At 42.0% G+C, this 25,082-nt stretch overlaps 2 protein-coding genes across 8 annotated transcripts in view; one reads left to right on the top strand and one right to left on the bottom strand.

The window, feature by feature from the left end:
- The window catches only part of PAN3 (poly(A) specific ribonuclease subunit PAN3), a 166,183-nt gene extending 155,549 nt beyond the window's left edge, over positions 1–10,634 (bottom strand). The window contains exon 1 of one of the 4 annotated variants that reach the window (XM_012471065.3): positions 9,757–10,634. In XM_012471065.3, the coding sequence (XP_012326488.1) occupies positions 9,757–10,186 (430 nt within the window). In that variant the 5' untranslated portion in view covers positions 10,187–10,634. Of the gene's footprint in view, positions 1–9,069; positions 9,283–9,756 lie in introns of those variants that run through there. The other 3 variants (XM_012471067.3, XM_064361715.1, XM_064361716.1) reach the window with 3 other exon arrangements.
- A 123-nt stretch (positions 10,635–10,757) lies between these two features.
- Positions 10,758–25,082, top strand: part of FLT3 (fms related receptor tyrosine kinase 3) — a 137,785-nt gene continuing 123,460 nt past the window's right edge. For 3 of the 4 annotated variants that reach the window (XM_064361711.1, XM_064361712.1, XM_064361710.1), the window contains exon 1: positions 11,462–11,551. Coding sequence is in view for 1 of the 4 variants with exons in the window: in XM_064361709.1 (XP_064217779.1) it covers positions 11,488–11,551 (64 nt within the window). In the remaining 3 variants the exon portion in view is untranslated. Of the gene's footprint in view, positions 11,552–25,082 lie in introns of all 4 variants that reach the window. The other variant, XM_064361709.1, reaches the window with a different exon arrangement.

Below are 25,082 nucleotides of genomic sequence, written 5' to 3'. Positions count from 1 at the left end.
TTTTTTTTTTTTAGTAGAGACAGAGTCTCACTATATTACCCAGGCTGGTCTTGAACTTCTGACCTCAAGAAATCTCCCTGTCTCGGCCTTTCTAAGTACTGGGATTACAGACATGAGTCACCACACCCACACAGTGTTTTTTTTTTTTTAAATGTATCAAGTGTGAACCAGATTACCGAAGACTTTGCATGCTCTTTAAGTATATCTCACATATTTGTGTAAATGTATATATATTAAATAAATATAATGCATTAAAACATAACTTTGTGCCATCACTTGTAATAGCAAGCCTATGAACAATTGAAATATCCATTATAAAGAATCAAATAATACAAACATATAATGGAATATTTACATAGCCACGAGAAAGAATAAGGTAGATTTCTATATGTGAATGTGGAACAAACTACAAGATAAGCCATTAGGTAAGAAAATTCAGAGTGCATTAGGCTTCCATGTGTGCACTCATGCATGTGCATATATACGTGTGTTAATGTGTCAGACGTAGAGAAATATAAACATATGAATAACAGTATAGGCAAAGAATATTTGTCAATGGCTACCAAATAAGCTAGAAAGAGTGACTGTCTTTGGGAGGCAGGAATCAGGTAACTAGGGAGGGAAGAAGGCTATTTTTCACTGTGTACCCTTTGGTGCTATTTAAATTTTTAACCTGTACATGTATTACATTTCTAATTCCAAAAACAAAATATTATTTGTATTTTTCTGATACTGGGATTTTTTTTTAATATGAAAAACGTCTGTAAATTGGAGCTCATCATGTAAATAGAAAAGAAAAAAGAAAAAAAAAATGTATGGCTGGGCACAGTGGCTCAAGCCTGTAACCCAGCACTTCAGGAGGCCAAGGTGGGTGGATCACAAGATCAGGAGTTCAAGACCAGCCTGACCAACATGGTGAAACCCCATCCCTACTAAAACACAAAAATTAGCCAGGCATGGTGGCGTGTGCCTGCAATCCCAGCTACTCAGTAGGCTGAGGCAGAGGAATCACTTGAACCAGGGAGGGTGAGGTTACAGTGAGTCGAGATCGTGCCACTGCACTCCAGACTGGTGACACAGCAAGACTCCATCTCAAAAAAAAACACACACACACACACACACACACACACGTATATATACACACACACACACACACAGAGTATATATAAGTAAATATACATTTTAATATATATACTAGATATATCTGTATCATACAATGTGTAGAAAAGATATATACACAAACAAATTATTAACAATTATTAACCCTGGGCAATAAGATGAGGAGACTTATTTATTTTGACTTTATACACTTCTATTTCGATGTAAATTTTTACCAAAAAAGTGTACCTTTCATCATTTAAAAACTCAATTAGGGCCAGGCACAGTGACTCACACCTGCATTCCCAGCACTTTGGGAGGCTGAGTCAGGTGGATTACTTGAAGTTAGGAGTTCAAGACCAGCCTGGCCAACATGGTGAAACCTTCGTCTCTACTAAAAATACAAAAATTAGCTGGGTGTGGTGGTGCAAGCCTGTAATCCCAGCTACTCAGGAGACCACGACATGAGAATTGAGAATCACTTGAACCTGGAAGGCAGAGGCCGCAATGAGCCGAAACTGCACCACTGCACTCCAGCCTTCGAGACAGAGGGAAACTCTGTCTCAAAAAAAAAAAAAAAAAAAACTAAATTAGCTTGGCATGGTGGTTCCCACCTGTCATCCCAGCTACTACTTCAGAGACTAAGGCAGGAGTATTACTTAAGGCCATGAGTTCAAGGCCAGCCCCATCTCCTTAAAAAAATTTTTAATTGGGGCCAGGCGCGGTGACTCACGCCTGTAATCCCAGCACTTTGGGAGGCCGAGGCGGGTGGATCACGAGGTCAAGAGATCGAGACCATCCTGGTCAACATGGTGAAACCCCGTCTCTACTAAAAAAATAAATACAAAAAATTAGCTGGGCATGGTGGCCTGTGCCTGTAATCCCAGCTACTCAGGAGGCTGAGGCAGGAGAATTGCCTGAACCCAGGAGGCGGAGGTTGCGGTGAGCCAAGATAGCGCCATTGCACTCCAGTCTGGGTAACAAGAGCAAAATTCCATCTCAAATATATATATATATATATTTTTTTTAATTAAAAATTTAAAACAAATTAGGCTGGGAACAATGGGTCACAATGTAATATCAGCATTTTGGGAGGTCAAGGTGAGCCAATTAGTTGAGGTCAGGAGTTTGAGACCAGCCTGGCCAACATGGTGAAACCCTGTCTCTACTAAAAAGACAAAGAAATTACCGAGGCGGGTGGATCATGAGGTCAAGAGATTGAGACCATCCTGGTCAACACGGTGAAACCCCGTCTCTACTAAAAATACAAAAAATTAGCTGGGCATGGTGGCACGTGCCTGTAATCCCAGCTACTCAGGAGGCTGAGGCAGGAGAATTGCCTGAATCCAGGAGGCAGAGGTTGTGGTGAGCCGGTATCACGCCATTGCACTCCAGCCTGGGTAACAAGAGCGAAACTCCGTCTCAAAAAAAAAAAAAGAAATTAGTCGGGTGGGGTGGCGTGCACCCAAGTCCAGCTAGGAGGCTGAGGCAAGAGAATTGCTTGAACCCAGTAAGTAGAGGTTGCAGTGAGCTGAAATCGGACCACTGCACTCCGCACTCTGGCCTGTGATAGAGTGAGACTCTGCCTTAAACAAATAAATAATTTTTAAAAATTCGATTAAAAGAGTGAAAACTAACCCTGAAATAAACAGATAAGCAAAATGTGTGTGTGTGTGTGTGTGTGCGTGTGTATTTAAATGTCTTTAAATCTGTCAATTAATGCTCCTTAAAATCCTACCACAGGCTAAGCCAGTGGATCATGCCTGTAATCCCATCCCAGCACTTTGGGATTACATGGGAGGATCACTGGAGCCCAGGAGTTCAAGGCAACAAGCAAGACCACACCTCTACAAAAATTTAAAAGTTAGCCAGGCATGGTGGCTTATGCCTACAGTTCCAGCTACTCAGCTAAGGCAGGAGGATCACTTGAACCCAGGAATGCGTTCTAGCCTAGGCAACAGAGCAAGACCCTGTCTCAACGTGTGTGTGTGTGTGTGTGTGTGTGTGTGTACATATATATAAATTTTTTAAATAAACTCCTAGCGCAAATTTTTTAAATGCCATTTCTAGACACTGTAAGTGTTCACAGCTTTGTATATGCTTATAGAAAAACAAGCAAAAACAATATTTCTCCAAAACAAAGATGGATATAAATTTTTCAAGTTAAAATGAGAGGAAAAATTCAGCAATAAAAACAAATGATTTCTTGACATATACCAACAACTTGGCTAAAAGGGATTAAGTTGAGTGAAAAAATATGCTAATCCCGAAGGATTACATGCTATATAATTTCATTTATGGAACATTCTTGAAGTGATAAAATTGCAGAAATGGAGAACAAATTAGTGGTTGCCAAAGTTTGGGAAGAAATGCAGGTTATAAAAAGGCAACTTGACAGTGATGGTGGGGATACAAACCTACATGTGATAAAATTCCAAAGGATCAAATACAGATGCTCAACCACTTACAATAGGATTACATCCCAATAAATCCAATCTAAGTTGCAAATGTCATAAGGTGAAAACATATGTAATAAACCTAACCTACTGAACATCATAGCTTAGCCTAGCCTACCTTAAAAGTGCTCAGAACACTTACAATTAGTCTATAACTGGGCAAAATAATCTAGAACAAAGCCTATTTTATAATAAAGTATTAAATATCTCATGAAAGTTACTGACTACTGTACAAAAGTAAAAAACAGAATGTTGTATGGGTACTGGAAGTACAGTTTCTACTGAATGTGCATTGCTTTTGCAAGATCGTAAAGTCCAAACCATTGTTAAGTTAGGCACCATCTATACACACACACACACACACACACACACACATACACGAGTGCAAATCAGACTGTGGAAATCTACTGCAATCAATACTGGCCATGATACTGTACTATAGCTATAAAAGATGTTACCATCCTTTATTAAAAAAAAAAAGGGTACATGAGATATCCGTATTATTTCTTACAACTGCAGATAATTCTACAATTATCTCAAAATTAAAAGTTTAAAATTGGGGAAATCAGTTCCTCAACTGTTCACAGTCAGTTATAGATCAAACTCCTTGTTATACTCTTCCCCCTTCTCACTACTGCACTTGACTAGTCAAAAAATAAATAAATAAATTCCTCAAAATGGAATATAAAAGGATGTTTTGGTTTGCTTTTGATAATCATTTATCTTCTTAAAGGCTCATTTCAAATGCACTTTCAGTCTACGGTCATACCACCCCAAAAGTGCCCGATCTCATCAAATGCACTTTCACAGGAAAAAGTGTTTTATTCATTAACTGAATCTTACCTGGAGTTATGTTATCCCTCCTTGGGTTTTCCTCATAAAACTTATCAAAACCAAGTATGACCTTATAGATGTTTAGAGTCCCACTAGAATGTAAACTCCATTAGGGCTGAATTTTGTTTTCTTTTGTTCCTATCACCTAAATCAGAGCTTACCACCTTGGAAGCAGGATATTAAATGAGTGACATGAATGTAAAGCCTTTGTGATATACTTAGTGTATTATTCCAATAAAAATGTTTAAACTTAGGCCAGCTATCCTAATGGTAAATTCCCAGCACTCACTTTTCTGTCCCTTAGTATAGGTTTGTGAGATGAAGTCTAGTCCTGGGTTAAACAAAAACAGCTTTGCCACACACCATATGTTACATACTCCAAACTTAACATTTGAACTTCAAGTTATCCATGGCACTACTCTCCTCCATTTGGACAGACAACCACAATTCAATAATCTGTAGCTATTTTACTGTTCTTCAATATATGCTCTCAAAAATTTGAAGAAAGGAAACGTAGAGGTTAACTATAGATTGTTAATATTCAATAATAGCAACAACTAACACTGAAACCTCACTATGTACATTCAATACCATGCAATTCTCATAACAACATCTCCATTTTCAAGATGAGAAAAATTGAGGCTTAAAAGTTAAAACTTTGCTCAGTCACAAAGCTAGTAAACAAAGGAGCCAGGGTTCTATCTGGGACATGTCTTATTCACTAGTAACTACATTAGTAGAACTGAAAAGTATATTTTGGTAAATTAAATCTACTGGGTTTCAAATTATGTACATAAAATACAAATATTGGCATAATAAATATTTTACCTGCTAAAAATTGTGCACTTTGAAAATTAAAGCAGTTTTGAAAATCTAGCCAGTTGAAAATATTGGAATTACATCGTTAAATGTGAAGAATAGATAATTCAGTTGAATACAAATCAAATCACTCTCAAGCCTCAGAAAAATCCCAAGACTAACAAGAACTATGAAATGTTAAAAACTTAATTTAGGCATTGTGCCACACACCTGTAGTCCCAGCTACTTGGGAGGCTGAGGTGCTAGGATCACTTGAGCCCAGGAGTTGGAGTCCAACCTAGACTAGACAACATAGCAAGAACTCCCCTACCCTCTCTCCAAAAAGAAGAAGAAAAAAAAAAACTAAATCGCAATTTCCTTATAAGGTTGAAATATCATTGCAACTAAGTGTATTAAGAAAAAGCTTTTGTGCTTCAGTTTTCCAATGCTTACAAATAAGGATAAAGTTTTCTCATGCACCCACCTCCAAGTTTTTAACACTACCTGAAACACCAACAAAACAAAAACAATTCTGCAAATGTGATGTACTAAAATTAGGGTCAAAATCTCAAATGCCTAGATACAAAAGTCATCCAGTTAGGGAATGAGTCCAAATGGAGAGAATTAGACTCTATCAGCCCTAATTCCAACACAGGTAAGAGATGCCCTTAAAGGGAAACCATAAATTTGTATTTCTATATTAAATCTTTTGTTTATTTTGTTGTCAAATAATTCAATCTAAATCCACAAACACGGAGATTAAAAATACTAAATTATGGTGGGGTATGGTGACTCACAGGATGGGCAGATCAATTTGAGCCCCAAAATTTGAGACTAGCCTGGGCAACATTGGGAAACCACAACTCTCCCAATTTAGAGGGGCGTGGTAGCCAGCACCCGCGGTCCCCACCTCAAAAAAAAAAAAAAAAAGATGTACCATCTCTTTTAATTGCCTCATCCACTTAATTAACAAATCAAAAAAAAAAAGATAAAAACAAGTCAAGACCAGATGTGGTGACTCACACCTATAATCCCAGTGCTTTGAGAAGTCAGCAGGAGATTGCTAGAGCCCAGGAGTTTGAAACCAGCTTGGACAACACAGTAAGACATCATCTCTTTAAAATAAAATAAACAAACATATCAATACTGTCTCAAAACATACAATAAGAATACAGCAAAAAGTAGAAAGTCAACTGAAAATTTTACAGTAAGTGTAAAAATTCAAAGCCGCCATACAATTACCAACACAACCTTCTTTCCTGATTCCTGAGCAACATTATTTCCCACTACTTGGTTATCTCTCAGTAATTCCTAGGTTGCAATTTCTTATGATGAGATCTCCATCCATAAGGAATTACTAAGAGATACCAAGAAGCCTAACACAGAAAAGAGGAGCCTTAGGCTTCAGTCAAGCTAAGGCAAACATCACTGAATCCAAATACATAAATCAACTATTTAATCAGACAACCTTTACTAAGTGACAAAGTATTAATTTTAAAATATTTTCAGCATTAACTGCCTATCCTCTCAAGTCCTTATATCTCAATTATTTTCCTAAGATATGGAATAGTCCCACCTTTGAGCCACTGCCAATATTTTTTCCTCCACCTTAACAGTACTTACCTTCACCTCTCATCTTCACATGCTTATATCCTGTCCTATCTTTCATGTCTCAAATCTACTACCTATTGTGTGTTAATTAGAAAATCCTCAGCCACCAAGGTGGCTCAAGCCTATAATGCCAGCACTTAAGGAGGCCGAGGCAGAAGGATCATCTGAGGTCAGGAGTTGGAGACCAGCCTGACCAACCTGGAGAAACCTTGTCTCTACTAAAAATACAAAATTAGCTGGGCATGGTAGTACATGCCTGTAATCGCAGCTAATTGGGAGGCTGAGGCAGAAGAATCTGCTTGAACCCAGGAGGAGGAGGTATGGTGAGCCAAGATCACGCCACTGCACTCCAACCTGGGCAACAAGAGCAAAACTCCGTCTCAAAAAAAAAAAAAAAAAAGTAAGAAAATCCTAGAAAGATCTTCAGAGCTGTCAGGAAGAAGATTGATTAATAAATAAATAAATCTTTAAGAGTTTTTTAAAAAAAGAAAATCCTAGAAAGATCACCTATGAAGTGGAATACCAGCATTTTAAAAAGTGCCTCTTTCTAGCCAGCACAGTGGCTCACACCTGTAATCAGAGCACTTTGGAAGGCTGAGGCGGGAGGATCACCTGAGGTCAGGAGTTTGAGACCCGCCTGGCCAACATGGCAAAACCCAATCTCTACTAAAAATACAAAAATTAGCCAGGGGTGGTGGCGCATGCCTGTAGTCCCAGATACTTTGGGAGGCTGAGACAGAAGAATCACTTAACTCGGGAGGCGGAGGTTGCTGTCAGCCGGGGAGACTGCACCACTGCACTTCAGCCTAGGTGACAGTGCGAGACTCCGTCTCAAAAAAAAAAAAGTGCCTCTTTCTGTGGGTAAGAAAACTATTGCTCAGTGTCATTGGTTACTAATCAAACATTACTATTAAATTGAGTCACAAGTCACACATCCAGCAAGTTTACCCTAAAAATGCAAAGTTGATGCTCAAGGGAGAGAAAATTCCACCCAAGGCCAGGCCTGTAATCCGAGAACTTTGGGAGGCCAAGGCAGGCGGATCACAAAGTCAAGAGATCAAGACCAGCTTGGCGAACATGGTGAAACCCCGTCTCTACCAAAATACAAAAATTAGCTGGGAATGGTGGCGCATGCCTACAGTCCCAGCTACTGAGGAGGCTGAAGCAGGAGAATCACTTGAACCCAGGAGGCGGAAGTTGCAGTGAGATCATGCCACTGCACTCCAGCCTGGAGACAGAGTGAGACTCCGTCAAATTAATTAATTAATAAATTTCGACCCGTAAGTAACTATTTTTTTTACAAAACATCTGAACTTACAAATTAATTTTCTTAGCATATCAGCCTCAGCAAATATATCTTCATTAAAGTCAAGCCCATCACAACTAATGAAACACTTTTATAAAAGAAAGAAAAAAGAGAAAAAAGAAAAACTTTGCCCAGCATGGTGCCTCACTCCGGTAATCCCAGCACTTTGGGGGAACCAGGCATGAAGATCGCTTGAGCCCAGGAGTTCCAGACCAGCTTGGGCAACGTAGGAAGATCCCGGAGATCTTAGAAAAGCAAGAAAGCAAAACCCCGGGGAAGGTATTAATCCTCATAGAGTAATCAAATGCTAAAACTTTCTATCAGATTCATACACAGTGTCAAAAGACAAAATGTTCTCATGTACAAATTGAACTGCCTATCAGATTATTTTAAGATCCAAAAGTTCTCCAGAATTCCCAGGAAAGTAGGACTCCAAGTTGGTTTAGAAACGCTCAATCAACAGGAACATCTGGCACCCGCTCTATTCATAAAGGCAACATTCTCTAACGGATTACACTCACATTTATGTTAACTGTAAACTGCACTAAACCAACAAGTTGCAAGTCAACAGATTAACAACACACTCTGGGAGGCCAAGGAGGGCAGATCACTTGAGGCCAGCGGTTCGAGACCAGCCTGGCCAATACAGAGAGACCACCATCTCAACTAAAACTACAAAAATTATTTGGGCGTGGTGGCTCCTGCCTGTAATCCCAGCTACTCGGTAGTCTGAGACAGGAGAATCGCTTGAACCTGGAAGGCGGAGCTGCAGTGAGCCGACATCGCGCCACTGTGCTCCAGCCTGGGTGACAGGGCGAGACTGTCTCAAAAAAAAAAAAAGTTAACAAATGAAAAAAATATAAACAGCCTTAAGATGTCTCCACCCAAGTGCTCAGTCGCACATAAATGCAGGCTGCACATGACATACATTCAAGACACAATGCTAAGACTTTGCTTGATACAAACCTGTAAAAGACAGGATCCCAACTGACACCCAGCAAACTTACTCTAGCTTTCAGGGAAACTGTTGAAATGCGTCTTTGTGAAGTCTCTAAACTCTCGATTAAACCTGAGCACACTTTGAATGCGGCAGTCTTCTCCCTCCTAATCCTTAGAAAGCATTTCCTGCCTGGAAAACCTTTCTCCCACAAGCCTTCTACAAACTTTTTCCGTTCTTTCAACCTACTCCACGAAACCTTAAGCCCGCCCCTCACCTCCCGCCCCCGTAACACACACACACCCCTCCCCACTAGGGAACCTCAACACTGCAGACGCCACTCCACACGGGCACGCAAAACACATGTGCCTGCAAACCCAGCCCCTTTCCACACCCCCCGGAAACGACACCCCCTTTCTCACACACCGCACGCCACAACCCATCCCCCTTCCTCCCCGCCCCCACTCACATCACCCCAATCCTCCCACCCACGTTCCCGGGAACCCAGCCTCCCCTCGCTCCCCGGCTCGCCAGAGGCAGTGGGGAGGGGAAGCAGGAAGAAGTAGGGCTCAGGCCCGGCTTAGGCCGCTCAGACCGCCTTGGGAGGTGAGGGGGGAGCCCGCGGGCCGGGCTTAGCTCCCTTCGGCAGCAGGGCCTCATCTGGCCCCAGGCCTGCCCTCCGCCGCCACGGCCCGCCCCGCCCGGACCACACTCACTTGCCAGCCGCGGTCCATCGAGTCCCCCGCTGCTGCCTCCTCCGCCTGCTGCGGCTCCTGCCGCCGGGTCCCCCAGGTCCGGCTTCTTGGGCCCGGGGGGCGGCCCAGCTCCCCCGCCCGGGACGGCTCCGGGCGGAAAGCCGGCCACGGGTGCACCCGCCAGAGCCAGGGGGACGCTGTTGCTATGGAGGCCGAGGCCCGGGACAGCACCGGCGGCCGGGTCCTCATGCAGAAACTGACACTCCTCCCCGTAGAAGCAAGTCTTATCCTTGGCGTAGTAGCGGCAGTACTTCAGCTTCACTCCTGCCGCCGCCCCGCCGGGGACACCCCCGACCCCCGGCGGAGCCACCACCGCCACTGCCGCCGCCAGCGAGGAGGAGGAAGGGGAGGCGGCGGCCGAGGGGGGCGGGAGGCCGCCGCCACTGTTCATGGCAACGCCGCAGCCTCGTCCTCCGCCGCCGCCCGAGGAGCCGCCGCCGCCGCCGCCGCCACCATAGACGGGGGAGGGAAGGAAGACGCTGCCGGTGCCGGATAAAAGCCTGGGCGGGTGGGTCTGTCCCGCTGCGGGAGCCGGAGCCGCCCGGGGAGAGGGGGGAGGGGAGAGGGGAGGGAGGATGGGGTAGAAGGAGGGAGGGTAGGGGGAGAGTTGGGATTCTCTCTCACTCACTCTCTCGTTCTCTTTTCTTAAAGGGGCCGCGCGGGACGGCGGGGTGGGCGCGCGGGCCCATACGGGGACTTCGAGGGCGCGGGCAGGGGAAGAGGGAGCGGCGGCGACGAGCGGGTGGGGAGGGCGGAGGGGCCAGTTTATTTTTAAATTCTGCCTCCACTCGTTCTCTCGCGCTCTGGTTCCTCCGAGTTGTTTATTCCATTTTCCTCTTCCTGAGACGGTCGTCGCCGCTGCGCGTGCGCGCCGAGACGCGAGGACTTCTGGGTAGTGGGAGCGCTAGGGGAAGCCTGGCCGGCGTCGGGCCCCCGGGGGCATCCGCGAGCGGGCGGCGGTTGGACCGGCGGTCCTTGGTGGCGTTCTGGACGCGGATCCGGTGCCGAAGTTCTCACGAGACCTGATACCTTCCTTATTCGTATATTCTCTTACTTAAAAAGCCAGATGTCTTTTTTTCATTGAAAAGAAAATTTACAACGTAAACGGTCGTTTGGAGGGGCCACCTGGGGACGCGGCCCGAGCCCTGGCTCTACCTGAAGAATATTTTCTGTTTGCCACACTTCCTCTTCCCGTTTCCTTTCTCCACTTCCCTCCTCTTTCTCCTTCCCCTCGAAGGTAATGAGAACTACTGGACCGATGACGCTGACCTCTGGGCCCTTTGTCAAAAAATGGAGCCAAAAAGGTTGATTTAGACAGACCCCCTGCTCAGTGCAGCACCTGTTTTCTCTGTATTTATATTACCAAGGGCCTTCGGTAAATTATGAAAAATAGGATGCCACCTGGGACCGGAAGATTTCCTTTATAAATATACTAGGTTGCTTTTCTCCAATCAGCCTAGCCTTGATTTGAAATTCATTTTTTAAAGATAGTTTTTCCCTCAGCGATCTCTGATGTTTGTGCTAATATCCTTTTAAAGGCTTTCAAGAATTTTAAAGAATTGCTGTGAATGGAAAAGTAACATTCTAGTTTTTCTCTGTAAAAGAGGTTCACAAACGGCAACTCGCTGTCATGAAAGTGAAGGGTGGAAGTATTTAAGGAATTGTGTGGCAAACAGACAAAGTCACAGAAGAATGAATATAAGCAAAAGTACCACACGGAAAAAATGGGGAAAGGTGGAGTCTAGATCACAAACTGGTAAGCTTGATGATGTTCATTAGCTAAATTCGATGATAATAACATTGTGTTATGGCTTTGTGTTTAAAAGCAGTTTCACTTATTTGATTATTCAACAAATCTTTATTAACACCCATTACGTCTACCAGGAACTGTGGTAGGAGCTGGGGAAGCAAGAGTAAACAAAATGCCGTCTTATCTGAGTTCATATGGCTTGTTTATCTTCCGCTTGGGGAGGCAGAAAGTACACAGGTCGTTGTAAACCAGTGTCTTAAGTACTAACCTTATCACATTTGCTATTCGAGGATATTAAACAGGTTAGACTTCTTGGAAAAAGTTGATACCTTAGTAGCAGGGTTTGGGAACATCATTGAATCAGACAGATCTGGATTGAAACAGATTAAAGTGCCTACACTTTAATAGCTGTGTTCCTCTCAGTAAATTGCTTCATTTCTCTGTGGCTTATTTGTACACCTGGAATAAGAATAGTACCTGCTTCATAAATTATAAACTAACAATATATATAAAGTGTCCCATGCCTAATAAGAATTCGGTAGGTTGTAACCGTTATTAATAGTATTGCTGCTAGTGGTAGTCAGTGTATAGTCAGAAGAGCATTCTACGCAAAGCAATTGGCTTTTATTAGGGAGAATGTAGTGATAGTGGAGAATGGAGCAGAGTCCACAAAAGTCCTTGTAGGGCCATGTTAAAGCACTGGGGTCTGTTGGGGGGAAATAGGGGAGGGACAGCGCGGGGTGGGGAGTTGGGGAGAAATGCCAGATATAGGTGAAGGGGAGGAAGGCAGCAAATCATGCTGCCATGTGTGTACACCTATGTAACAATCTTGCATGTTCTTCACATGTACCCCAAAACCTAAAATGCAATAAAAAAATTAAAAATAAAAAAAAAAAGAATTGAACTTTTGGCCTTGTGCAATGGTTCACACCTGTTATCCCAGCACTTTGGGAGGCCCAGGCAGGCGGATCACGAGGTCAGGAGTTCGAGACCGGCCTGGCCAACATGGTGAAACCCCATCTCTACTAAAAATACAAAAATTAGCTTGGCATGGTAGCGGGCGCCTGTAATCCCAGCTACTCAGGAGGCTGAGGCAGGAGCATCGCTTGAACCCGGGAGGCTGAGATCATGCCACTGCACTCCAGCCTGGGCGACAGAGCAAGACTCCATCTCAAAAAAAAAAAAAAAAAAAGTCAACATGGTAGGGCACAGTGTCTCACACCTGTAACCCCACTGCTTTGGAAGGAAGCCAACACAAGAGTTGAGGCCCGGAGTTCAAGACCCTACTAGAAAACCTAGCAAAACCCTGTCTCTATAAAACAATTTAAAAATTAGCCAGGTGTAGAGGCACTTGCCTATAGTCCTAGCTACTGGGAAGGCTGAGGCAGAAGATCATTTGGGCTCAGGAGTTCCAGGATGCAGTGAGCTATGAAGGCGCCATTTCGCACCAGCCTGCACAGCAGTGAGACCCTCTCAGTCAATAAATAAAAAAATAGATAAACTTATTTGCCACACATATCACCGTACATTTTTAGGAGACACCTACGTATTCCTATAGTAGGGCTATCTTTTTAAGCAAGGTTCAATGTTGAGTTCATTTACTAAAAATAAATGTGTAGTCAACTCTAAAAGTTATTTTCATGTTAATGAAGATTACATCCCAAACTGCAAATAATCCACAAATTATACATAAAATATATATTTGACCTCCAGCAACAGCAACATTTCTCCAGCAACAAAGACTACATTGCTAAAGGGTAATGTTAATTTCTTTTTTTTTTTTTTTTTTTTTTTGAGACAGAGTCTCACTCTGTCACCAGGCACCAGGCTGGAGTGCAGTGGCACGATCGCGGCTCACTGCAACCTCCACCTCCTGGGTTCAAGCTATTCTCCTGCCTCAGCCTCCCGAGTAGCTGGGACTATAGGCGCACGCCACCATGCCCAGCTAATTTTTGTATTTTTAGTAGAGACAAGTTTCACCGTGTTGGCCAGGATGGTCTCCATCTCTTGACCTCATGATCTACCTGCCTCAGCCTCCCAAAGTGCTGGGATTACAGGCATGAGCCACCGTGCTCAGCCCGGGTAATGTTAATTTCTATTAAATACTAATAATTGAGGCCAATCGAGGTGGCTCATACCTGTAATCCTAGCACTTTGGGAGGTGGAAGTGGGTGGATTACCTGAGGTCAGGAGTTTGAGACCAGCCTGGCCAGCATGGTGAAACCCTGTTTCTATTTAAAAAAATACAAAAATTAGCCTCGTGTGGTGGCAGGTGCCTGTAATCTCAGCTTCTTGGGAGGCTTGGGAGGCTGAGGCAGAAGAATCACTTGAACCTGGGAGGCAGAGGTTGCAGTGAGCCGAGATTGCGCCATTGCACTCTGGCCTGAACGACAGAGTGAGAGTCATCTCAAAAATAATAATAACAATTGAAAGGAAAACTTCACATTTTCTGAATGATTAATAATTGTGTTAGTGATAGCAACCTGAGTCTTAAAAATTCTCCCTTAAGCACACGCATGTGGCTCACACCTATAGTCCTAACACTTTAGGAGGCCAAGGCAGCAGAATCTGGCAAGTATATTCTATATGTGCTAAGCTCTATAATTTTACACAGTTACTAGCAACTGCTTAACTTTGTTTTGACAAGTTTTGGGTGCATTAGAAGCAAAAACCTTCCTATTTGTGGCAGTGATAAATAACTGATAGATTGAAAGATTTTTTGTCCAGGCGCAGTGACTCACGCCTGTAATCCCAGCATTTTGGGAGGTTGAGGCAGGCAAATCACTTGAGGACAGAGTTCAAGACCAGCCAGGCCAACATGGTGAAACCCCATCTCTTCTAAAAATTTAAAAACTAGCCAGTCTTGGTGGTGCGAGTGCCTATAATCCCAGCTACTCAGGAGGCTTAGGCACAAGAATCACTTGAACCTGGCAGGTGGAGGTTGCAGTGAGCTGAGATTGCGCCACTGCATTCCAATATGGGCAACTGGTATATACTACATAAGTTTTTTAGTGTTTATGGCAGTAAAAGTGGTTTGACCTTTCTGTACAAGTTTTCAAAGGATTTCAAGATGCCCATACTTACTGTACTCTTGTGAAATACATTAAAAGCAAATATGATTTTTAAATTAATTGTATCTTGAAAATAGCCTTGACAATCAAGTATATCATTGTATTATCCCATGCAACTACCACCAGCTGTATAGAAGTACATTTAACTTAGCAAAGCTCACTGCTACCACCTACTTCCAGAAACTAATGTTTGTATGTGAAATATGCCCATTACAATTTTAAATCTGATAATTCTGTATTAATTGATTTTACTATTTCAAAGATGAAAATCTTTGTTATTATTTCAGTTCAGATTTTCTGATTTATACTAATGAAAAACTTAAAATCAGGAGACTTGCTGAAAAATATATGTATTAAAGCAAGGATTTTTTTCCTTAATCTTTACAACTTTTCTGTTAAGAAGCAAGAATCTTTTTTTTTTTTTTTTTGAGACAGAGTCTCACTCCATCACCAGGTGCCAGGCTGGAGTGCAGTGGCGCAACCTCAGCTCATGCAACCTCCGCCTACCAGGTTCAAGCAATTCTCCTGCCTCAGCTTCCCCAGTAGCTCGGACTACAGAGGTGCGCCACCACGCCCAGCTAATTTTTTTGTATTAGAGTTTCACCATGTTGGCCAGGCTGGTTTTGATCTCTTGACCTCGTGATCCACCCGCCTCAGGCTCCCAAAGTGCTGGGATAAGGCGTGAGCAACCACGCCCGGCCAAAAGCAAGAATCTTAATAAGACTGTTAATAAAATGAAGCTTCTGAAATAAAACTTTGTCTTTTACAGTCTGTTAACCTTTCGTGTTACCTATCATAGAGCAAGAATCTAAGTAGTAAAATTTATTCACAAGATTTCTAATTTATATATATTTTTTGAAACAGGTCTCGGTCTGTCATCCAGGCTGGACTGCAGTGACATGATCACGGGTCACTGCAGCCTCAAAACTCCTAGGCTCAAGTAATCCTCCCACCTCAACCTCCGGAGTAGCTGGGATTACAGGCATGTGCCACCACACCCAGCTAATTTTTGTATTTTTAGTACAGATGGCATTTCACCATGTTGGCCAGGCTGGTCTTGAACTCATGACCTCATGATCTACCCACCTCAGCCTCCCAAAGTGCTGAGATTACAGGCATGAGCCACCGCACCCAGCCATTTTTTATTTTTTGAAGAGATAGGGTCTCGCTGCATTGCCCAGGCTGGTCTCGGACTCCTGAGCTCAAGCAATCCTCCCACCTCAGCCTCCCAAAAGCTGGAATTACAGGTGTAAGCCATCGCAACTGGCCTTATTTTTTATTTATATGCACTTTTATTTAAGAGACAAGGTCTTGCTATGTTGTCCAGGCTGACCTCAAACTCCCGAGCTTGGCTGGTCTGAAGGTAGTTATCTCAACTGATTGTTCACAGTCAGTTACAGATCAAACTCCTTGTTCTACTCTTTCCCCCCTTCTCACTACTGCACTTGACTAGTCTTTAAAAAATAAAAATTAAAAATTAAAAAAACAATTCTTCTTTAGAAAGAAAGGAAAAAAAAAGAATTAAAAAAACTCTTGGGCTTAAGGGATCCTCTTGCCTCAGCCTCCCAAGTAGCTGGGACTACAGGCACTTAAATAGCCAGACTACAGTCTTAACTATTTTTATTATTTAAAAAGAATAATAATAACAGACTTTAACACAGAACAAAATGAATTAATCAAGAGCATGGAGAAGGGAATGTATCATAAAGGAAAGACTGAATTAATAAAATGGAAAACATTAAAAATCTTAAACCAAACTTTGGTTATTTTTAAATAGCAATAAAAATAGATACACTCCTGACAAGTCTAATGGTAAAAAGAAAGAAAAAAATATGTCATTAGTATCTTCAGTACACTTAAACAGAAAATAACTGCCAATCTAGAATTCAATGTCTAATGAAAATATCCTTTAAAATGGAAGATGAGGCCAGGAGTGATGGCTCATACCTATCATCCCAGCACTTTGGGAGGCTGAGGTGGGAGGATCACTTGAAGCCAGGAGTTTTAGATCAGCCTGGACAGCAAAGTGCAACCCTATTTTTACCAAAAAATGAAAATATAGGCCGGGCACAGTGGCTCATGCCTGTAATCCCAGCATTTTGGGAGACCGAGGTGGGTGGATCACCTGAGGTCAAACATTCGAGACCAGCCTGGCCAACATGGTGAAACCCCGTCTCTACTAAAAATACAAAAAGTGCCAGGTGTGGTGGCATGCACCTGTAATCCCAGCTACTCAGGAAGCTGAGGCAGGAGAATCACTTGAACCCAGGAGATGGAGGTGACAGTGAGCCAAGATCGCACCTCTGCACTCCAGCCTGGGCAACAGAGGGAGACTATCTAAAAAAAGAAAAATTAGCTAGGCATGGTGACATTCACTTGTAGTCCCAGCTACTGGAGAGGCTGAAGCAGGAAGACCACTTGAGCTCAGGAGTTTGAGGCCATGGTGAACTATGATTATGGCATTGCACTCCAGTGTGGGTGACAGAGTGAGACCCTGTCTATAAAATAAAGTGATTAATAATAAAATGGAAGGCCAGCCATGGTGGCTCACATCTGTAATCCCAGCACTTTTGGAGTTCCAGGCGGGCAGATCACTTGAGGCAAGGAGTTCAAGACCAGCCTGGACAACATGGTGAAACCTCATCTCTACTAAAAAAGAAAAAAATAAATTAGGCATGGTGGCCCATGCCTGTAATTCTAGCTACTCAGGAGGCTGAGGCAGAAGAATCACTTGAACCCAGAGGGCAGAGGTTGCAGTGAGCTGAGATCATGCCACTGCACTCCAGCCTGGGCAACAGAGACTCCATCCCAAAAATAAAAATAAAATGGAAGATGAAATAAAAACTTTCAGACAAATCAAGAGAATTTATCACTAGCAGATGTATACTATTTCAGATTTCAGATGGAAGGAATTAAGAGCAATAGAATGAAATATGTGGGTAAAACTAAATACTGACTATACAACAACAGTGTCTTGTGGAGTTTTAAATAGATACAGAATTAAAACACAAAAACATCAGCATATACATCATCAGGTATAAATGAAGGACTGCAAAGTCTTTGCATTTTTAAAAAGTAATAAAAATGGTAATTTAAACTGAAGTAAATCAGATACATGTTATAATTTCTAGGGCTACTAAAATAATAGCAAAGTAAAATAATAACCTAATAGAAGGGAATGGAATAATGAAGTACTTAATCCAAAATAAGAAAAGACAGAAAACAGAACAGGCAGAACAAATAGAAAACAATTAGATTTAAATCTGAATACACTAAATGTAAACAAGCAAGCTTCAATTAAAAGGCAAAGACTTTCAGGTTGGAGTAATAGAATAAGAAAACTGTGTATTAGGGTTCAATCAGAGAAGAATAACCACTAAGAATAACAAAGAATGAGGGGCTTATTACAGGATTAGATTTGACACCACAATAGTAACTGGTGGAGGAGTCTGTGCTGTGCTAGTGTCAGCATCTGGTGCAGAGCTGAAGCCACTATGCATCAGCCTAACCAGTAGTGTGGAAGGAATACTGGATATGAACAAGAACATGGGCAAAGGGGAACCTAAAAGGACAACTGGAATTTCTGAGGACAAACTAGATCACACGTCTGTTTCTCACTCACTGACATCAGCATTTGCCATGGCATTGTACATACTCTTGCCCTATGAATTATGAAAGTTGAAGGAGCCCCAGGCCCTGTTGCCTCCTCACACCACTATCAGATCAGTGACAACCTGTGCAAGTTGCCATAGTGCCTGGTACTCTGCACTGGTTGCTGCTTCACTTCCGCCTTCCAAATTGCATACAAAGTCTTCTTGTCTTCAACACTGATGAAGAACTGTACTGGGAAAGAAATTCTGATAAATACAGTTACAGTTTAGCTAATTTCACATAGTACAAAGCCACCATAGTCTACAACTTGGCATCTATACACACTTTTTCTGTAAACATTCTTAACTGACAAAGACAATAACAAAGTCATGTTTCCAGCTAAGATGATCAGTTTCCTTCATAAACTTAAGCAACCCTTGCAGGACAGGAGGATATAAAATCACTCCTAGCTGACTATAATGATATCCTGTACTTTAAATTCTGTAAGGTTAATTACCATTAGCACAAAGTATATTTGATAGTAGGGGAGTGGGAAGGGAGAGGAAAAAGATGTTTAATATACAAAAATATATTCAAAAGAAGAAATAACTATTCCAACCCTCATTTCTGACCCTTACTCACATGGTCAAGGCTGTTTATTACAACAGGTCCTTGAATAATGTCATTTAGTTATATCATTAATGAGAAAAATTCTCTTTCCAGCAGGTGCCACTGTCGATGTGGAGTTTGCATGTTCTCCCCATGTTTATGTGGGTTTGCTCCAGGTACTCCAGTTTTCTCCCACATCCCAAAGCTGTGTACAAGAGAGAGCTGTGTCTGCATTTTCCCAGTCTGACTGAATCTAGGGTTCATGTGAGCGTGCCCTATTATCTGATGGCCACCTGTCTAGGGTGGATTCCTACCTTGAGCCCTGAGCTACTGGGAAGGGCTTCAGCCACCCATGATCCTGAACTAGAATATTTGGGTAAATAATTATCTTACTTATTAATACGTCTTACATGAATGTATTGCCCACCTTTTTTTCAATGTTTAAAATTAGAAGTGCTTTGGTCTTTATTTAGAACTTTGGTGATGTTTTCATGACCAGAAATATCGTCCAGTTAAGGAACTTAACTGTTCTTTATATCAGCCTCTGGTAAAATTGTTTTCTTTATACATCATTTCACTGAAAGAAGTAGTTTCCAAGAACCTATTGACAACTGTAAGTTAAGACTTACTATACTTTCTTCTTCCACTACCTATGCCATGTCTACTTTGCCTTCAGCAGATACCCTTAGCTTTCATGATTCCTATCTGGTGAGGTGACCCACACCTTCATTTCTGAAGGGCCTGGGCTGTTAGCAGTCCTGCCTGTAGTGGGTAGTTACAGCTTGACTTTAATCATGGAGCAAGGGAGTACCATGAGATTCCCCAGGGGTCCTCATACCTTCCAGACATATTGCTTACCTAATTGTGCGGTAGTGATCTGATTTCTTCTTTTTTGTTACCCAGGCTGGAGTGAAGTGACACAAATCATGGCTCACTACAGCCTTTACCTTCTGGGCCCAAGTGATCTTTCTGCCTTAGCCTCCCAAATATCTGGGACTACAGGTGTGCACCACCATACCTAGCTGATTTTTTTTTTTTTTTTTGTAGAGACAAGGTCTCACTATGTTATCCAGGCTGTTCCATTTCTTCTTGATAGGATTAGTCACCCCAGCTACTATAATAATTTCCTTCTTTGATTTACTGTTATGGAAAGCTAAATATGGCTAAGTGCAGTCTCAACTCCTAATTCAGTGACTCAATTAACATGTGCCCCCTTTACCAGTGGAAGCAAGTTAATAAATACCTTTAAACCTAATTATATTGGAGAACTAATTCCAGAGAACCCATCTATAAGGTTTTATTTCACTTCTAGTTATCTACTGCTAAATAACAACCCATCTCAAAACATAGTAGTTGAAAGATTATTTATTTCTGCTTACAAGTCTTCAATTTTGGTAGTATTTGGCAGCAGTGCTTATTATATCTGCTCCATGAAGTGTCAACCGGGGCAGCTTGTCTGGGAGTTGAGAATCCACTTTTTTTTTCTTTTTTTCTTTTGTCGTACCTCACTTGAATGGGAAGCCACTTTCAAGATATCTCAGTCGTATGGCTGGCAAGTTGGTGCTAGCTGTCATATGGTAGATCACCCGGGGCTGTGGGCCAAGGCCTCAATTCTGCTCCACCTGGTCTTCAATATGGACTGCTTGGGCTCCCTTACAGCATCGTGGCTGGGTTCCAAGAGTGTCTAAAGAGAATCGGACAGAAACTGCATGGCCTTTTCTAACTGAACCGGAGAAGTTACACAGTGTCACTTCCATTATAGTCTATTCATGGAAGCAGGCACCTGTCTACCCAGACTCAAGGAGTAGGGAATTTAACTCTATCTTTTGATGAGGAGGTAGTTTCTAGAAGAGCATGTGGGATGGGGAGATACTGAGGAAGGAGACCCCTTCCTCTTAAGCTTCTAAGACCACTTCCCCTTAGCCTTGCATTCAAAAGGAGAAGTGAAAGTTGAAAATAGAAGGCACAAGGTCAGTGGAGGAGACAAAACTGGTGCCACTAGCTGGACCTGGAGGTTAAAGGTTAAACCCCTACCCTTAATCACACTCCCCTCTATAGATGCAGGCATAATATGGAGAAACGCCCTCCAGAAAGCATTGTTCTCACTCGATCTTGCTCAAACCCCCACCTAAATCATGTACCCCTCACTTACCTCATCGATCACGACCCTCTCACTTGTACCCTCTAAGATTGTGAGCCTTTAAAAGAGGCCAGGATTTTCTAGTCAGGGAGCTCGGTTCTTGAGACAGGAGTCTGCCGAGACTCCTGGCCGAATAAAAAACCACTTCCTTCCCAGTTCAGTGTTCAAGAGGTTTGTTCAAGGCCGCTCCTGCTTCAATACTGTTGAAGCCATCTTTAGAAAATTAAAATCTACCATAATATGCTACCTTAAAAATAAAGAATCAAGAAAACTGAAAGTAAAAAGCTGGTAAAAATGTATAATGAGCACTAACAGCAAGAAATACTCCTAGAGATAAAGAGGGACATTTTATATTGAGAAGTTAAATTCACCAGTAAGATTTAACAGTTCCAGGCCAGGCATGGTGGCTTATGCCTGTAAGCCTAGCACTTTAGAAGACCAAGGCAAAAGGATTGCTTGAGCCCAGGAGTTGGAGACCAGCTTGAGCAGCATTACAAAACCCTGTCTACAAAAAATACAAATATTAGTCAGGCATGGTAGTGTGCCCCTGTAGTTTCAGCTACTCAGGAGGCTGAGGTGGGCTGATTGATTGAACTCAGGAGATCGAAGTTGCAGTGAGCCATAATCATGCCACTGCATTCCAGCCTAGGTAACAGACTGAAACTCAGTCTCAGAAAAAGAAAAAAAAATATGTATTTATTTTGAGTCAGGAGTTTCCTCAGTTGCTCAGGCTGTGTAGTACAGTAGCAAGATAATAACTCACTGCAGCCTCCATCTCCCAGGCTCAAATGATTCTCCCACCTCAACCTCCTAACCTGAGCAGCCGAGACTGCAGGCACATGCCACCACACCCAACTAATTTTTTTTCCAAGTAGAGAGGAGATCTTGCTATGTTGCTTAGGTGTGAGTGGCAGCACCCAGCCAAGAATTTAATTTTTTTTTTCTTTTTCTTTTCTTTCTTTCGTGTGTGTGTGTGTGTGTGTGTGTGTGTGTGTGTGAGAGACAGAGTCTCACTCTGTCGCCCAGGCTGGAGTGCAGTTGTGCAATCAAGAATTTAATCTTTAAAGCCACCTCTAAAATAGTGAAAATTGGGAGTAGAATATGTACAACACATACAACCAGTAAAGGGCTTATAATCACAACATGTAAAGAAATTGTACAAATCAGTAAGAAAAAATAAGCACCCCAATAAAAAAATTAGCAAGAGATTTGAAAAGGCATTTCTCAAAAGATGACATAAAAGGGCTGGATATGGTGGCTTATGCCTGTAATACAGCACTTTGGGAAGCTGAGGCAGGAGGATTCCTTGAGACCAGCCCAGGCAACATTGTGAGACCCTATTTCTACAAAATATTTAAAAATTAGCTGGATATGGTGGTGTGCACCAGTAGTCTCAGCTACTTGGAAAGCTGAGGTGGGAGGATCACTTGAGCTCCGGAGGTCAAGTCTGCAATGAGCCATGAGTGTGCTACTGCACTCCAGCCTGAGCAACAGAGACCCTAACTCAAAAAAAAAAAAAAAAAGATACACAAATAGCCTAACATATCATGTGAAAAGGTATCCAACATCATTAATAATCAAGGGAATGAAAATTAAAACAAAAATGAATACTACCATTTGGACTCAGAAACCACCCTCCACCTTCCACTATCCCCCATACTTTCCCAAAGAAGAAACAAATTTTCCGAAGCTGCTTTATCTGCCTAAGACCCAGACCCGCCAAGAAGAACAGTTGTTTTTTTCTTTCCCTCCCTGTAAGGCCAAGAATGTAACCACACCTGAACAGACACTTTCACAAGATTAGGTACAGATTAATCTCTGCTTCCTGATCCATTCATTCTACCTAGTAATTCCCTCAACAGAATTCTGTTCTCCTCCCCCATAACCTGTTTTACGAGGATGATGTATAAGTTTCTGAACACCTTTGGGGGTGGACAATCACTCCGTGATTCTCCCCATGTATACATTTTAAAATTTGTATGCCTTTTTTCCAATCTACCTTTTATGAATTAATTTTTCAGTGAAACTTCGTAGGACAAAGAGGAAGTTTCCTTTGGCCCGTACACTACAGTACAGCTGACAAAATGTCCAAAATTTTAAAAGCAACAATACCAAGTGTCAAGAATGTAGAGTGAATGGAATATATTTATATACTGCAATTTGAGTTTAAATTGCTGTGTCTACATTCGGAAACAGTTTGGCATTATCTATTTAAAATAAATATATGAAAATAAATATATGCATACATACCAATTTAACTCCTAGGTGAATTCCTAACAGAAATACATACATTTTGTACCAAAGGTGCACCAAAAGGCATGTACAATATTTGTAAGGTGTTCTAGGCTGACTGACGGTGCCATGGATGCCATGCTAACCTGTGACCTGCATGGACACTCCAGATGAGTTCCTGGAAAATCTAAAGTAACTGGAAGACCAAAGAAATGATCAACCCCTGTGGTGCCAACTTAACTTTAAGACATTCTCTATTGTTTCCTACCTTGTGACTCCGCTATTCCCTAAAGTGACTTTTATAACTTTCCACTGCCCACCCCAAACCTATAAAAACCAGCTCCTATCCTACCACCCTTCACTGATGCCCTTTTGACCTCAGCCCACCTGCACCCAGGTGAATAAATAGCCATGTTGCTTACACAAAGCCTATTGGTGGGGGTGGTTCTCTTCATTCAGCGTGTGCATTTTAACAATATTGTTCCTAGCAGTGTTGGTCATTATAGTTCAACGTTGCTAGGAACAATATTGTACATGAAAAAATGAAAAATTTAACCACCCCCACATACTTTTCATCTCTTCCCTTTCCGTAGCATTGAAAAAATGCTAGTGCTTATAAACCATAAAATAGATATATAATTATGGGATATATTCATCCAATGGAATACTATACACCAATAAAAATGGATGGAATATTGCTACATGAAACAACACAGATAAATCTCATAAACATGATGTTAAGAGAACGAAACCAGGGACATAAGAGTACATTCTATATGATTTCATTAAGATCAAAGTTTGAAAGCAGGCAAAACTAATATATGATGTTAGAAGTCAGGATGGTGGTTACAGTTAAAAAGGAGAGAAGAGGACATCTGGGAGGAGACATATAGGGGACTTCTGGAAAGTTAGTGATATTCTGTTTTTTTGAGCTGGATAGTGGTCACAAAAGTGTCTTCACTTTGTCATTATTCATTAATCAATACACTTCTGGTTTATTCACTTTTCTCTCTATGTGGTATACTTCATTTTAAAAGCATTCACAATTTTTTGAATGAACCCACTACCCCCATCCACAACTTTGCTTTCCACAGTTTCAGTTACCTGCAGGCAACCATGGTCCAAAAATATTAAGTGGAAAATTCCAGAAATAATAAGTTTTAAATCACACACTGGTTTGAGTAGCATAATGAAATCTCACACCATCTGACTGCAACCCACCCAGGACACGAATCATCCCTTTGTCCAGTGATCCACACTGTCTATACTCTTCTACCCATTATTCATTTAGTAGTTGTCTTGGTTCTCAGGTCAAATGTCATGGTATCACAGTGCTTGTGTTCAAGGAACCCTTAATTTACCCTAATAATGGCACAAGAGTAATAAAAGCACAAGAGTAGTGATGGTGGCATATTTTTATAATTGTTCTAATTTATTGTTATTGTTAATCTATTACTGTACCTAATTTTAAATTTAACTTTAGATATGTATGCATAAGAAAAAAACATAGTATTGCTGAGCACGGTGGCTCACACCTGTAATCCCATCACTTTGGGAGGCCAAGGCGGACAGATCACAAGATCAGAAGTTCGAGACCAGCCTGACCAACATAGTGAAACCCCGTCTCTACTAAAAATACAACAGTTAGCTGGATGTAGTGGCACACACCTGTAATCCCAGCTACTCCGGAGGCTGAGACAAGAGAATTGTTTGAGCCTGGAAGGTGGAGGTTGCAGTGAGCCAAGATTGTGCCACTGCACTCCAGTCTGGGTGACAGAACGAGACTCTGTCTCAAAAACAAAAACAAACCACATAGTATATATAGGATTTGGTACTATTCAAGATTTCAGGCATCTACTAGGGGCCCTGGAATGGATCTCCCACATATAAAGGG

The sequence above is a fragment of the Aotus nancymaae genome, unplaced genomic scaffold, assembly GCF_030222135.1.
Source record: "Aotus nancymaae isolate 86718 unplaced genomic scaffold, 86718_ANA_hifiasm-v0.15.2.pri h1tg000043l, whole genome shotgun sequence".
Taxonomy (NCBI): Eukaryota; Metazoa; Chordata; class Mammalia; order Primates; family Aotidae; genus Aotus; species Aotus nancymaae.
The sequence above is the reverse complement of the archived record's forward strand: the minus strand, read 5'-3'. Positions and strand labels throughout refer to the sequence as shown.